General features: G+C 44.7%; 1 protein-coding gene across 1 annotated transcript in view; it reads left to right on the forward strand.

Annotated features, from left to right (window-relative positions):
* ATG10 (autophagy related 10) overlaps window positions 1-11,696 on the forward strand; it is a 60,031-nt gene extending 48,335 nt beyond the window's left edge. Inside the window, exons 6-8 of the mRNA XM_085041977.1 lie at window positions 9,374-9,471; window positions 9,745-9,864; window positions 10,240-11,696. Of these exons, the coding sequence (XP_084898103.1) occupies window positions 9,374-9,471; window positions 9,745-9,864; window positions 10,240-10,252 (231 nt within the window). The 3' untranslated portion in view covers window positions 10,253-11,696. The remainder of the gene's footprint in view (window positions 1-9,373; window positions 9,472-9,744; window positions 9,865-10,239) is intronic.
* The last annotated feature ends 274 nt before the right edge of the window (window positions 11,697-11,970 follow it).

Genomic DNA, 11,970 nt, shown 5'->3' on the forward strand with positions numbered 1-11,970 from the left:
TGTGCTAATCCATGCCTTCTATTAATTTTTTTTCTGCGTGGAAGCAAACTAGCAAGAGAATTTTATAAGCTGATGAATGAAGCTGATCACAGTCAGTAGCATCACCAACAATTTTGTTTTTAACAGAGTGATGTTGTCATAAAGCCTGACCTTCCCCTGAGGAAACAAAAGTCGTAAACACAATCAAGAGTATGTGCTAAGGCTTAATCAATGCTTTGTGATGATGGAATGTAAAATCAAACATCCAAGGATAGAAATCGAATTGCATTATTACAGGAGGCTCAAGGGCTGAAAAACTGCCCCATAAAACAAGAACAAAACTTGATGACTTGAAGTTCCTGCAGAAAAAGCCTAAACAATTAATCAGTGAGTTGGGATTCCAAAGGACTCTGGAAGCTGTGGAGCACATGTGTCCATAGATCCCTCCCCTCCTTTTGAACCAACCCTGCTCAGATGCAATTACTTTTGTTACCCAAGTGCTCCCAGCCATGGGAGGAGGCACATTTCATATGTGACACCTTGGTTCTGGATTTGCCAACAACAAAAAAGCGTTTTCCTGGTTTAGCAATGCACTGTTGCTCCAGATAAAGTAACTCAGACCGTTCTGATACTGACTGTATCCTAAGTTTCTGAATAGTGAGTGAACAAGAATTCTGCATCTGTTTTTTCTCAACCATATATTTCTCAGTTTCATTTGAATGAGGTGTTTTTTTCTGTCATTCTACTACTTAGAAGGTAGTTTTAATATGTACTTTCTGTCATATAAAAAGCATTCAACCCAAAGCACAGCACAGAACTGCACCTATTTCTGAGTTAATCCAGAGTCTTTTTCAAACAGGAGTTAAGAATCTGGAGGACATATTCTTTATAGTACCTCAATAATCCTGTCCATTACATCACTTAATTTATGGCATTGTTAACAGAAAAATCAATAAACATTATTTCTAAAATGTCAGGGATGTTAATAGTGTGATTTAAAAAAGGAGAAAGAGTCAAAACTCTGCACAGAACACATTGATATAGTGTTGTAGAGGCACATCTTGCTGAAAATGTGATAGGGAGGATTTAAATCATTACAGCTCAGTCATTTTGAAAAATGTGTGTAGGTAGCTATTCTTAGACATACAAATCTTTCTTGCCATATTGTGGGATTTTGCTAAGTGGGGGAGGCTGTATACAGTATTTCTTAACAGAAGGTTGCTAGGATCGCTCTTAATGATTTTGAGTCGTATCAACAGTTGCTATGGATCCCCTGCTAATATTTTTGGAAAATTATTAGTACAACTTCCTGAGAAAAGGGATTCTTACCAGAACAGACTGCAAAACTGTTTGACGGAGGAAAATACAAGGATGGCAAAGCTGGGTGGGTATTTATTTCCCACTAAAATTTTCTACGATGTGTTGAACTCCCAGGGTTTAAACCAAGCTGTAGTATTGCACAAGCTAGCAAGGAGGTTTCATTTTAAAACTAGCCATTAATTAATAATGTTTAGCTGCCCTACAGTTTAGTCATGCTTTTCCCCATAAGACTTCATGGACAATAATCTAGACCAACTAATTTCATAGAAGGAAAAGACCGAATAGTGAATACTAAATGATGTAAATAGAGAAGCTTAATGGATAAGCAGCTGACAGATGTGCAACTGATGGCATCTACCTGGACTTGTGCAAAGCATTTGACACTGTCTGGCATGACATCCTTGTCTCTGAGTTGGAGAGCCATGGGTTTGGTGGATGAACCCCTTGGTGGGTGAGGGATGGGCTGGGTGGTTGCACTTGGGAATTTGGGGTCAATGACTCAATGTGCAAGTGGAGACCAGGGATGAGTGGTGGGACCATGGTGACCTCATGGAGCTCAGCAGGACCTGGGTTTGGGCAATCCAAGACACCAGCACAGGCTGTGGCAGAAAGGATTGGGAGCAGCCCTGGGAGCAGCCCTGGGGGTGCAGTGGGTGAGCTGAGACCCCAAAGCCTGAGCTGGGCTGAGACCCCAAACCCTGAGCTGGGCTGAGACCCCAAACCCTGAGCTGGGCTGAGCCCCAGCTGGCAGCAGGCAGGGGGATTCTGCCCTGTGCTGGGCTGAGAGCTGAGCTGAGAGCTGCCCCAGCCCTGGGCAGCACAGCAAGGAGCTGCAGCTCTGCAGGCAGGCCAGAGGAGCTGCAGCAGGAGCAGAGGATGGAGCAGCTCTGCTGGCAGAGCTGGCATTGCTCAGCCTGCAGAGGAGAAGCTCTGGGGTGACCTCAGTGTGGCCTTCAGTGCCTGAAGGAGCTGCAGGAAACATGGAGAGAGACTATTGACAGGGGATGGAGGGACAGGACACAGGGAATGGCTGCAAACTGCCAGAGGGCAGGGATGGATGGATATTGGGAAGGAATTGTTCCCTGGCAGGGTGGGCAGGCCCTGGCACAGGGTGACAGAGAAGCTGTGGCTGCCCCTGGATCCCTGCAAGTGTCCAAGGCCAGGCTGGACACTGGGGCTTGGAGCAGCCTGGGACAGTGGGAGGTGTCCCTGCCAGGGCAGGGGTGGCACTGGATGGGCTTTGAAGGCCCTTCCAACCCAAACCATTCCAGGTTTCTATAGAAATTTACATGTAGAGATAAAAGCAGTATGAAGATGCCTGCCAATTTCTTCGGCATAATTCAGGACAGACTTTCAAGTTCTGGTACTATTGTTACTTAAGTTACTCTGAAATGAAGATTCAGTAATATTTTCCATGCAGATTTGTAATTAATTGAACGAATTACCATGTAATAGTATTGATTCCTTGATTATTTTCTACTTCTGTGGATAATCTGTTTCAGTTCTATGCAATGCATTTACAGATAATTTATCCAGCAGAGGTTCTGCTTCCAGAGAGCTTCCCAAGCAGAGATTTGTGAAATAAGTTGTAAAAGCATGTTCCCTGCCTGGTCTGGCATTTCTCCTCATAAGCAGGGCTGAGTTGGTCTTCTGTCCACCTTGTGCCATGACCTCTGGCAGTTCACTACTGGAATGAATCTGCCTACTGAGCATTCCTCCCTATGGAAAAAACCTAAATTACACAACAACATTGACTGCACAATAGGCAAGAAGTGAGGATCATATATGGCACATTCAGCTCCATCTGAAAGGCCACTGGAGTGGCCACAAGGCATTGGAAACTGTATTTTTTTTCTTCCTTTATTAATAAAGCAAAAGCATTTTAAGTGCCACTGAAATGGAAGTTAGGTGTCTGTGCTAACAGAAAGCAGAGTATACCTAAGCACCTGCACTCTCGAGTAGTGGCAGCAGATGGTGTCAGCAGTTCAAAAGCATTTAGACAAATTCATGAGGCCACTTGTCCATAAATGGATGCAAAATTACCTGGCAGGAGTGTGTCCTCCACTGCCCGTGGTGCAGATCTGCTGCAGCAGTTGAGGGGCAGTGAAGCACAGAGGGAGCCCAGGCTTGTGCTGCTGTGGGAGGCAGGAGGCACTGCTGGAGAGACACTGGAATTCCTGGGATTGTGAGATGAATCCTTCCAGGCCACTTTTGTCAAATGCCACTGTGGGTTTGGGGGTTTTTTCCCTTATAATTTTTTAATCAGGGTAGGAAATCTGTCTCCAGTGTCTTTTCCATACTTCCACAGCTTGTTGGATCGTTCAGTTTTGCACCTTAGATGAATCTCGTAACTTAAGAACAGATTTTAAATAGTAATTAATTAAGACTATATGCTACATAACTAAAATGGTGACAACTGAATTAATCTACTTTTGGCAAGCATGGAAGAAGAATCATCTGTTTATTTTCTTAGGAAAATGGCTGAGATGCCATTTCTTGACAATGTAACTATGGACCTGCCAATTTTTAAGTATAAAGTTTCCTTGAAAAATCCTAAATGCATAAGTTACGTGCTTGTGAGAAGCTTTAAAGCCTTAAAAGAAGCTTGTTGAGCGTTAGAAACATGCCTGAGTGTCACCTACTGCTTTCATTCCTCCTGTTCTTAAAATTAATAATTCAAACATCATATATATATATATAAAATATATAATTATAGATGAGCAGTATTGGCTGTTCTTGATTACTGTTGTGCTTGTCCTGCATTACCTCTCCTGCCTTTCAGGGATCTTGTGTTAGCTATTGAATACCTTAAAAAAATAATAAAGTTATAAAATATAAAAAATAACCACCACCTCCTCAAAACTGCAAATATTCTAGAATGAGGCAGAGTTGGAGCATAAGATATGAATTACAGAATCGCAGAATGGTTTGGAAGGCACCTTCGTTGGGATCCATGATGGATTTGAAACAGCAGATGCAGAGTGGTAGGCGTGGTTCATCTCAAAGAAATTCTGGCTGTGTTAAGTGTCCTTATATTTCTGTGTTGTGGGATCTGCCAAAGCATCTCTGTTTTCCTCAGAAAAATGTAGTCATTTAATTGCCTTTTCGGCTTGGACTTCGTGTTTGATGAAAGAAGGACAGGATCCAGCTTAATTGGCTGCGTGGTGTTGGAAATAGCAGAAGTGTTAATAAAAATTTGTCACTGAATTTGGTTGTGTGTCTTTGGGGGCACAGGGGGAACAGGGACGTGAAATCATGGGGGAGCTGCAAAGAGCTGGGGTGTAAATCAAATCACTTTGCAGCCTCCTCCGACAAAAAGGCTCTGCAGTGACAGAAATTTGCTTTTTGGGGCTATTTTGCACTTCCTGTGCACTTGCACTTCTTCAGTGTCCCTTCATGCTTTCCCTTGCTCAGTGCTGATAAAGATCTGATTGTCTAAGGAAAAGCAGGAGAGCTGTGGCAGTGACATTTGCCCTGTCACTCCTCCTCTGTTCCACCCAGGGGAGATTGTTCCATCTTCAGCTTCTGGATTTCGTGGGATTTCTGTGTTTTGTGGCAGTCACAAAAACTAGCCTCCATTATGCCGGTAGGATGACTTGGCTTCTGGCTGTGACTTGAAGGCAGTGACCATAAATACCTTATCTGTCCCAGCTCACAGAATCCCAGAATGGTTTGGGTTGGGAGTGACCTGTAAGTTCATCCCATTCCACCCCAGTGCCATCCAGGGACACCTCCCACTGTCCCAGGCTGCTCCAAGCCCCAGTGTCCAGCCTGGCCTGGAACACTTGCAGGGATCCAGGGGCAGCCACAGCTTGTCTGTCACCCTGTGCCAGGGCCTGCCGACCCTGCCAGGGAACAATTCCTTCCCAATATCCAGTGTAACCCCAAGTCAGTAGGATGGAGAAACTCTGTACATTTACTGTGCTACCAACAGCTTTATTACTGTAATGTACTCCCTCTGTCAGGATTACAAAAGTTTTCTGTGTAATTACAGTTCCTTTATGTTGCATTTGCAACATAGTGATTCCATTGTAATAGAGTTTCTATTGTAGTAATTCTGTTATCAGAGGAAAATCCCTTTGACCTCAAGTTCCACACGTTTTAAGTTCCACATGTGCAGTTTCTGTTCTGGCTGTGGGACTCAGTGTCAGTCTGAAGAGAGGAATCTTACTGCCTTCTTTCTGAATCTCTAGAGTTGGATTTTATTAACAAGTGAGTTATTGTTGATGTGTATAAAAATAAGGAATGAAAAAGAAGATTGTGAATTCAGGAACATAAATTACTTGTGGTATAATCTCGAGTGAAGAATTTTTACTTAAACCCAGCCATTTGTTTCAGTAAATGTCATCACAAATTGGGAGGAAGGGGAAAGCTTGTATCCTCTTCATTAATTGCATCACTGCTTCCTTTTCCTAAATGGAAGAGATTACGGGGTACATGTTTTATAAATTCTGCCTTCTTCTGCCCTGGTGACTGGGGTTTTGAACACTGCTGGGAAATCAGTTGGCACTGGCTGTGGTGTTTGCTGGTAGGGTCCTGCATTGAATTTTTGACACCACTGTGTGAATTCATTTTTGCAAAGCAACATCATGCAAACCAGGTCAGGGAGGAGGCAGTTTCAGGCACAAATCCCTTGCACTACCATCAATGGAGAGACCATAAATGTTGTGATGGATGCTTGAAGGCAGTTTAATGTAGCACTGGAGAAAATAGAAGCCATTACCTCTGGAAGAGCTCCAGTTATGACAGAGAAAATAAATGGTGCTGTTACAAGAGATGTACTGACAACAAAATTCCTGCTGGCTGGGGAGGAGAGCAGCAGAGCACGGTACAGAAACATACAGACAATTACCTGTTATCTGAAGTAATGTTTATTTTTGGTTTAAATCCGACATGGAGACTGCTTGATAAAATGACTTAATCCAATCTGACGGAAGTTTAGTCTTAATTATACTTTTACTTGGGAGCTGCCCAGTCTTTGCCACTGCTCAGATCCCTGTTGTGACATTTCCCAGCTCAGCACCTGTGTGTGGAGGGCTGTAGCTGCACAGTGAGCAGAGCTGTGTGCTGCCAGTGCTCACCCAAACCCAGCCCGGGGTGGCAGTCCTGAGCAAAACAGGTTCAGGACACAGGGAATGGCTTCCCACTGCCAGAGGACAGGGAGAAATGGGATGTTGGGAGGGAACTGTCCCCTGGGAGGGTGGGCAGGCCCTGGCACAGGGTGACAGACAAGCTGTGGCTGCCCCTGGATCCCTGCAAGTGTTCCAGGCCAGGTTGGACACTGGGGCTTGGAGCAGCCTGGGACAGTGGGAGGTGTCCCTGCCAGGGCAGGGGCTGGAATGGAACTTTCAGGTCCCTCCCAACCCAAACCGTTCCAGGATTCTGTGATTCATTTTCAAACTACCCCATGGAACATTTAATGTCTTTCATCGATCTCTCTCTTGCATGTTTTTTTAATGGGAGGAGTTGAGGTAATAGCCACAGCAGCAGGCACAGAACATCCTCACACATCTTTCCTGAAGTCACCTAGGAGAGAGGTCTTTCTACAGAAAATCAATGAAGCAACATTTTGAGCTTCCAAATTCAGTGGAGCTGGTTCCTGCCTGTGAAAGTATTCATTTCCCATCCCAGCGGGGTCAGACTCAGGGATATGCAGATGTCTGATGGATTCCAGCATGTGGTGCTGAACAGCAGTGCTGTAAATCAGCCTCACAGGTAGATAGATCCAAAATCATTGACAGATGCAAGAAAATAATGCTGTTGATTTCAAAGAAACTGTGTGTCAGAGTATTATTGCCCAGAAGAGTTGTGGGCAACCTGCAAATGGGTTCTTGCAGTACAACGCCAGCGAGGGCTTGTGGGAATTGACTTGAAACTCTCACACTGCCCTGCTGCATGACTGACTGGAAAAAGAGTAATTGTAAACTAAAAGTGGGATGATTCTTATATACTGTTTGTACTGTTTTGTTTTTTTTTTTTCTTGAAGTCCCAGTAGGACTTTATATTTCTGGTGTGACTGGCACTGGACCAGGCTGGAGGAAAGGTAGTGTTGCTGCCCTGATCCTTTGCTCAGGATACATTTCAGTGCATGTGGAGTGCCATCAGTCTGCAGCAGGTAGTGAATTGATGCTAATGAAGCTGATACAGCACAAACTTTCGCTCATTTCCACACTCCTGATGGTGTTTGAGGAGGATGTGGGGTTCACCCCACCCTCCTGAGGGCTGGCTGGCTCCTGGGGCCTGGCAGTGAGAGGCCCTGTAGCCCATTACCAATTCTGAAATCACCCAGGGCTTTGATAACTCCTGCATTTTCATTGGCAGCATCCCTGTGCTTCCTCCTCAGAGCTGCTGTGTCAGTGATTTAACCTTGAGTGTACATTAGAGCCTCGCAGGGATGCCATTGTGTAGAGGATTTGGAATGTAGGATTTCACTGAATCAGAGCTGATGCTCTCAGAGTGTTTTCCCTGATGCTCCACAAGCTTCTCATCCCTGCCTCAGCCTTTTCCCTTTTAAAGGCTGCTCCTTAATGGCTCTTGGCTCAGGATTTCTTTTGATCTCTTGTACTTTTCTGGTTTTCCTCTCAGTGTGTGACATACTTCTGTCTTTTGAGTAGCATAGAATTCCTGAGTTTTGGAATTCTTTCAGTGTCACTCTGTTGTGTTGTAAGAAGAGGAAGGACTAAAAGAAAAAAATATGTAGATTTTAAAGTTAATAAGCTATTTAAAATATCAACTGTGGCCCCTGTGTGTCACTCACTGGTGGTTTGCTGAAGCAAGAAGTGCAGGACAGAATTAAATTCTGGGGGTCAGGATGGTTGGTAATAACTTCAGACTAAATATTCAGCTTTGGGAATTATCTTCACGCCTTGTTCAGAGAGCTAAGTCACTTAAACCCAGGTTACTTCTCTGTTCTTTCTGGGAGTGTGTGCTGCCTCTTACACTCTTCCCCTGTGTAAGGGAAGTAGCTGAAATTTTTGCACAATTTACTTTTTTTTTAATCTTTGCTTAATAGTTTTGTAAGTATTTTTATCTCTATATGTATTTTTTGGTATCTTTAAGGAGTACCCTTGGCACAATATGTATATTTTCTGTAATTATTTGGAGGCCTAAGTTAATCTGAACTAGCAGATAATGAAAGGGGGGGCTCTAATTCAAAATACTACTTTTTCTTAAAGAAAAGCTGCATCAATTCACTTTTAACAACAGCAGATGGTAGCATTCTTATGCAGGTTATCAGTTTGCAGTGTACAACAAAGCTTTCTGAGCACTCTTCTTTTTGAGGAGGTGGGAGATGCTGTTCCTGGGCAGGAGCTGATGGGATTGCTGTTGTGGCTGTAAGGCAGAACGTTTAACCATTTCTCCTGTTCATGACCCAAAAGGAAAGCTCTGTGGAGCCCTGGGCTGAGCATCCAGCAGGGCTGTATCCTGGGTGAGCCTTTCCCTGAGGCAGCGGCTGTCTGAGCCAGCAATACATGAGCTTCTGTTCTTCCTCGGGACTTTGGACTGGGCTCCTTGGAGAACAGCTGCTTTAAGACTCCTTTTAGCCTAAAATGAGGATATGCCACGCAGTGGAAGTAAAAGCCACCCTGAGGGCACTTCCTTCTCCATCCTTGCTCCCTCTCCAAAGGGAACCATGTGCATTTCCGGCACCAGCCTGAGAAGATACAATCCTCAGGGTTGGTGAAGACCTTTCTGCTGAGGGGATTGGGTTTCTGTGTTACACTTGGTCACACTGTGGTTTACACAGTAGCTTTGTTTCTCTGAGGCAGGTAATGCTGGTACAGGAACTTTAGTCACTTCTGCAAACCATTACATTTTAGCTAAAATAGTGGCATAGCCTGGTTGCTGATCTTATTTCCCTTTTAAGAGAGGAGAATATATATTAAAAACGTGTAATGTATACAATATATATTATTTTGTCACGACTATCAAAAGAAGAGCAATGTGAGTTAACATTCTGAAGTGAGAAATGTTGCATCAGGGGCTGATTGCACCCTGCCTTGTCTTTTCCAAATGCATGTGATGAGTTTTCTGTTTTCCCCTTCCACAATAACACAACTTTTGTTCCCCTTAGGAGCACCCCATCCTTGGGCAGCCTTTCTTTGTCCTGCACCCCTGCCGAACCAAGGAGTTCATGTCTGCTGTGCTGGGAGGCTCACAGGAACACCACAGGTGAGGGGCTCTGCTGGGCCTTGCTGGGCTTTATGCACTGCAGGCAGTCAGTCAGCTGCAGAGTGGAAATGGCCAAAGCTACTTCCTTGGTCCAAGCAGAATGAGATTTCTGTATTGTCACTTCAGGCCTGAAAATTAAAATATATTTGCCATAGGAGGAATGAAGGAATAGCCACATGTGAAGTTACTTTATGACGCTTGAATCTGTCTGCAATTCAGAAAAAGCTGGTATAATATGTTCATGGTGCTTTTTTTGTGTTTTTTTTCCCCTAGACACACAAATTATATCACACTGTGGCTCAGTACTGTGGGCCCAGTTGTGGGGCTGAATCTGCCTCTGAGTTATGCAAAACTGGCACCTGAGCAGAGCACAAACACTGATTCAGCTGAAAGGTAAGAGGAAAGGAAGCCACCCTTTGCCCTGCCATCCTGGTGTGACAAAGCTCAGATGGGTGACTGGCAGAACCATCACCCCTCCTTTGGAGCTTGTGGTTCAGTTCATTTAGGCCTTACCTTTCCCTGTTTTCCTTACCTGTCTGCCTTGTTGCCTCACTTGTTTGCAATGAAAATTTGTGTGAGGGAGAGGAGCTTGGCCCATTGCTGGCACCCTGCATGAATCCACAGAGTCTCTCATGTCCTGGGGTCTCTCAGGTGTGCAGAAGTGTTTTCCATTGGTTTCTCCAGCACAGGACTGGGTGTCTGGTCTGGCGTAACTGCTGCAAAGATTTTAATTCAATCCCTTTTCTGTGTTTGCTGTCGCCTCCCCAGAGCCCAGAGCTGAAGGAGTGGTGGTGGTTAGGCAGTGATAAAGCTGCTGCAGACTTCCCTGGGGACGAAGGCCAAGGATCCTTCCTGTCTGGTCAGCCATGCTGTGTGGAAATGATTGCTCGTGGCTCTTTCTCTGGCCAGAACTCGCCTGTGCCTTGCACACAGGTAAAGCACAGCCCTGAGTCGAGTTGCTGATCTGCTGAACTTATCTCTAGAAAATCTGCACCATCTGTGGGGCAGAAAATGCAACATAAGCACAGAGAAATGCTGGTGGGACGTGATGTGAGCTTGTGGCAGTCGGGGTTTGGGCTGAGACTGCTCCACCTGGGAAGCACCTTGTCCAGGAGAGCCCAACGAGGGACCACCCTGTATTGCAGCACACCCAGACCATCTCATCCCGGGAATACCCTGTGCACACCACGCCCCAGGGAGCACATGGCATCAGGGCTGTGACAAACAGAGCTCAGTGAGCACACCCAGCTCTGCAGCTCAGGTGCCTGGAGCAGCCGTGTGGGAACATCTGGCTCTGCCGTGCTCCACTGCCTCCCAGGGAAGCTCTCCGTGCCCTGTGGGAGCTGCTGTTGTTCCCAATTAGTGTTTCTCATTGTACTCGTGGTTGTTCACAGGTTTGCTCCCTACCCTGCACTCCTGCTGCAGCCTCCCCTGCCAGCTGTGGGGTTTAGGGGAATTGCCTGGTGGTGATGCCACTGACAGCCAGATTGCAAGGAACTTCCCTACCACCCATCCTGGCTTCTCTCCCAGTCCCATTTTACTTGCAGTATAAAGCTGACTCTGAGAAGTTGAGATGGAGCCACAGATTTTACTTTGTGCATTCAGCTACTTATACTGACTACTGACTGCTTGCACACGGAGTCCAGTGTGTGCCACATCAGAGCTGGGAGTGTGAAAAACCCAGATTCTGGTTTTCCAGATCATATTTTTAACTTCCATCACATGTCATTGGTGGGTATGGAATACAGAGTGCAGTCGTTAAAATTCCACTGGTGCGGAATTTGTTTGACAGCCATTTGGAATTAATAATGAAAGCACATAATTAATTTTGTTCTGGGTCATAACAACCTGAGAAGCCATTATACCAGTGTAAGATTTACAAAATATGGCCAGCAGCTACCTTTATTTTTGTAAGACTTTTGATAACTCAGGCTTGATAATTGCATCCACAGCCCCTTTTTAAATTTACGTGAGACTTAGGAGGAAAAATCAATAAAAAGCAGGTAACAGCACGTTTAAGAGCTATTAAATGCTCACCCCTGCTCTGTGATCTTCATTTGTGATACCCTGGAACAGAGGAGTAGAAGCACTCAGCCGTCAAAAAATGAAATTTGTACGTAACGGGAAATAAATGTGAATTTTGAATTTGTGGATTTTGGCACTAGTTTGTGGATTTATTTTATGTTAATTAATGAATAAATTTGTTAATTATTGAATCTGTTGAAGATCCTAGATCTGAGCTTGGATTTTGTCTACATGCGTTGTCTGAATTCTCGCATCCTACCAAGGAGAAAAGTTCCAGTTTAGATTTGTAAACTTGCTCAGTTGTTCATCTTTGCTAATCTGGAAAGACACATCGAGGGAGGTTCTTCACTTCTGGGGACTTCTTGTAAGAGAACAGTCTCATACCTGCCCTGCGTTGCCAGAATCATCAAGAATAATTAATTTTATGTGTTCAACTAGGCCAAAAAATGTGTTCTTCTGTGGAATGCAGTTGGT

The sequence above is a fragment of the Lichenostomus cassidix genome, chromosome Z (assembly GCF_008360975.1).
Source record: "Lichenostomus cassidix isolate B80296 chromosome Z, HeHo_3.0, whole genome shotgun sequence".
Classification (NCBI taxonomy): Eukaryota; Metazoa; Chordata; class Aves; order Passeriformes; family Meliphagidae; genus Lichenostomus; species Lichenostomus cassidix.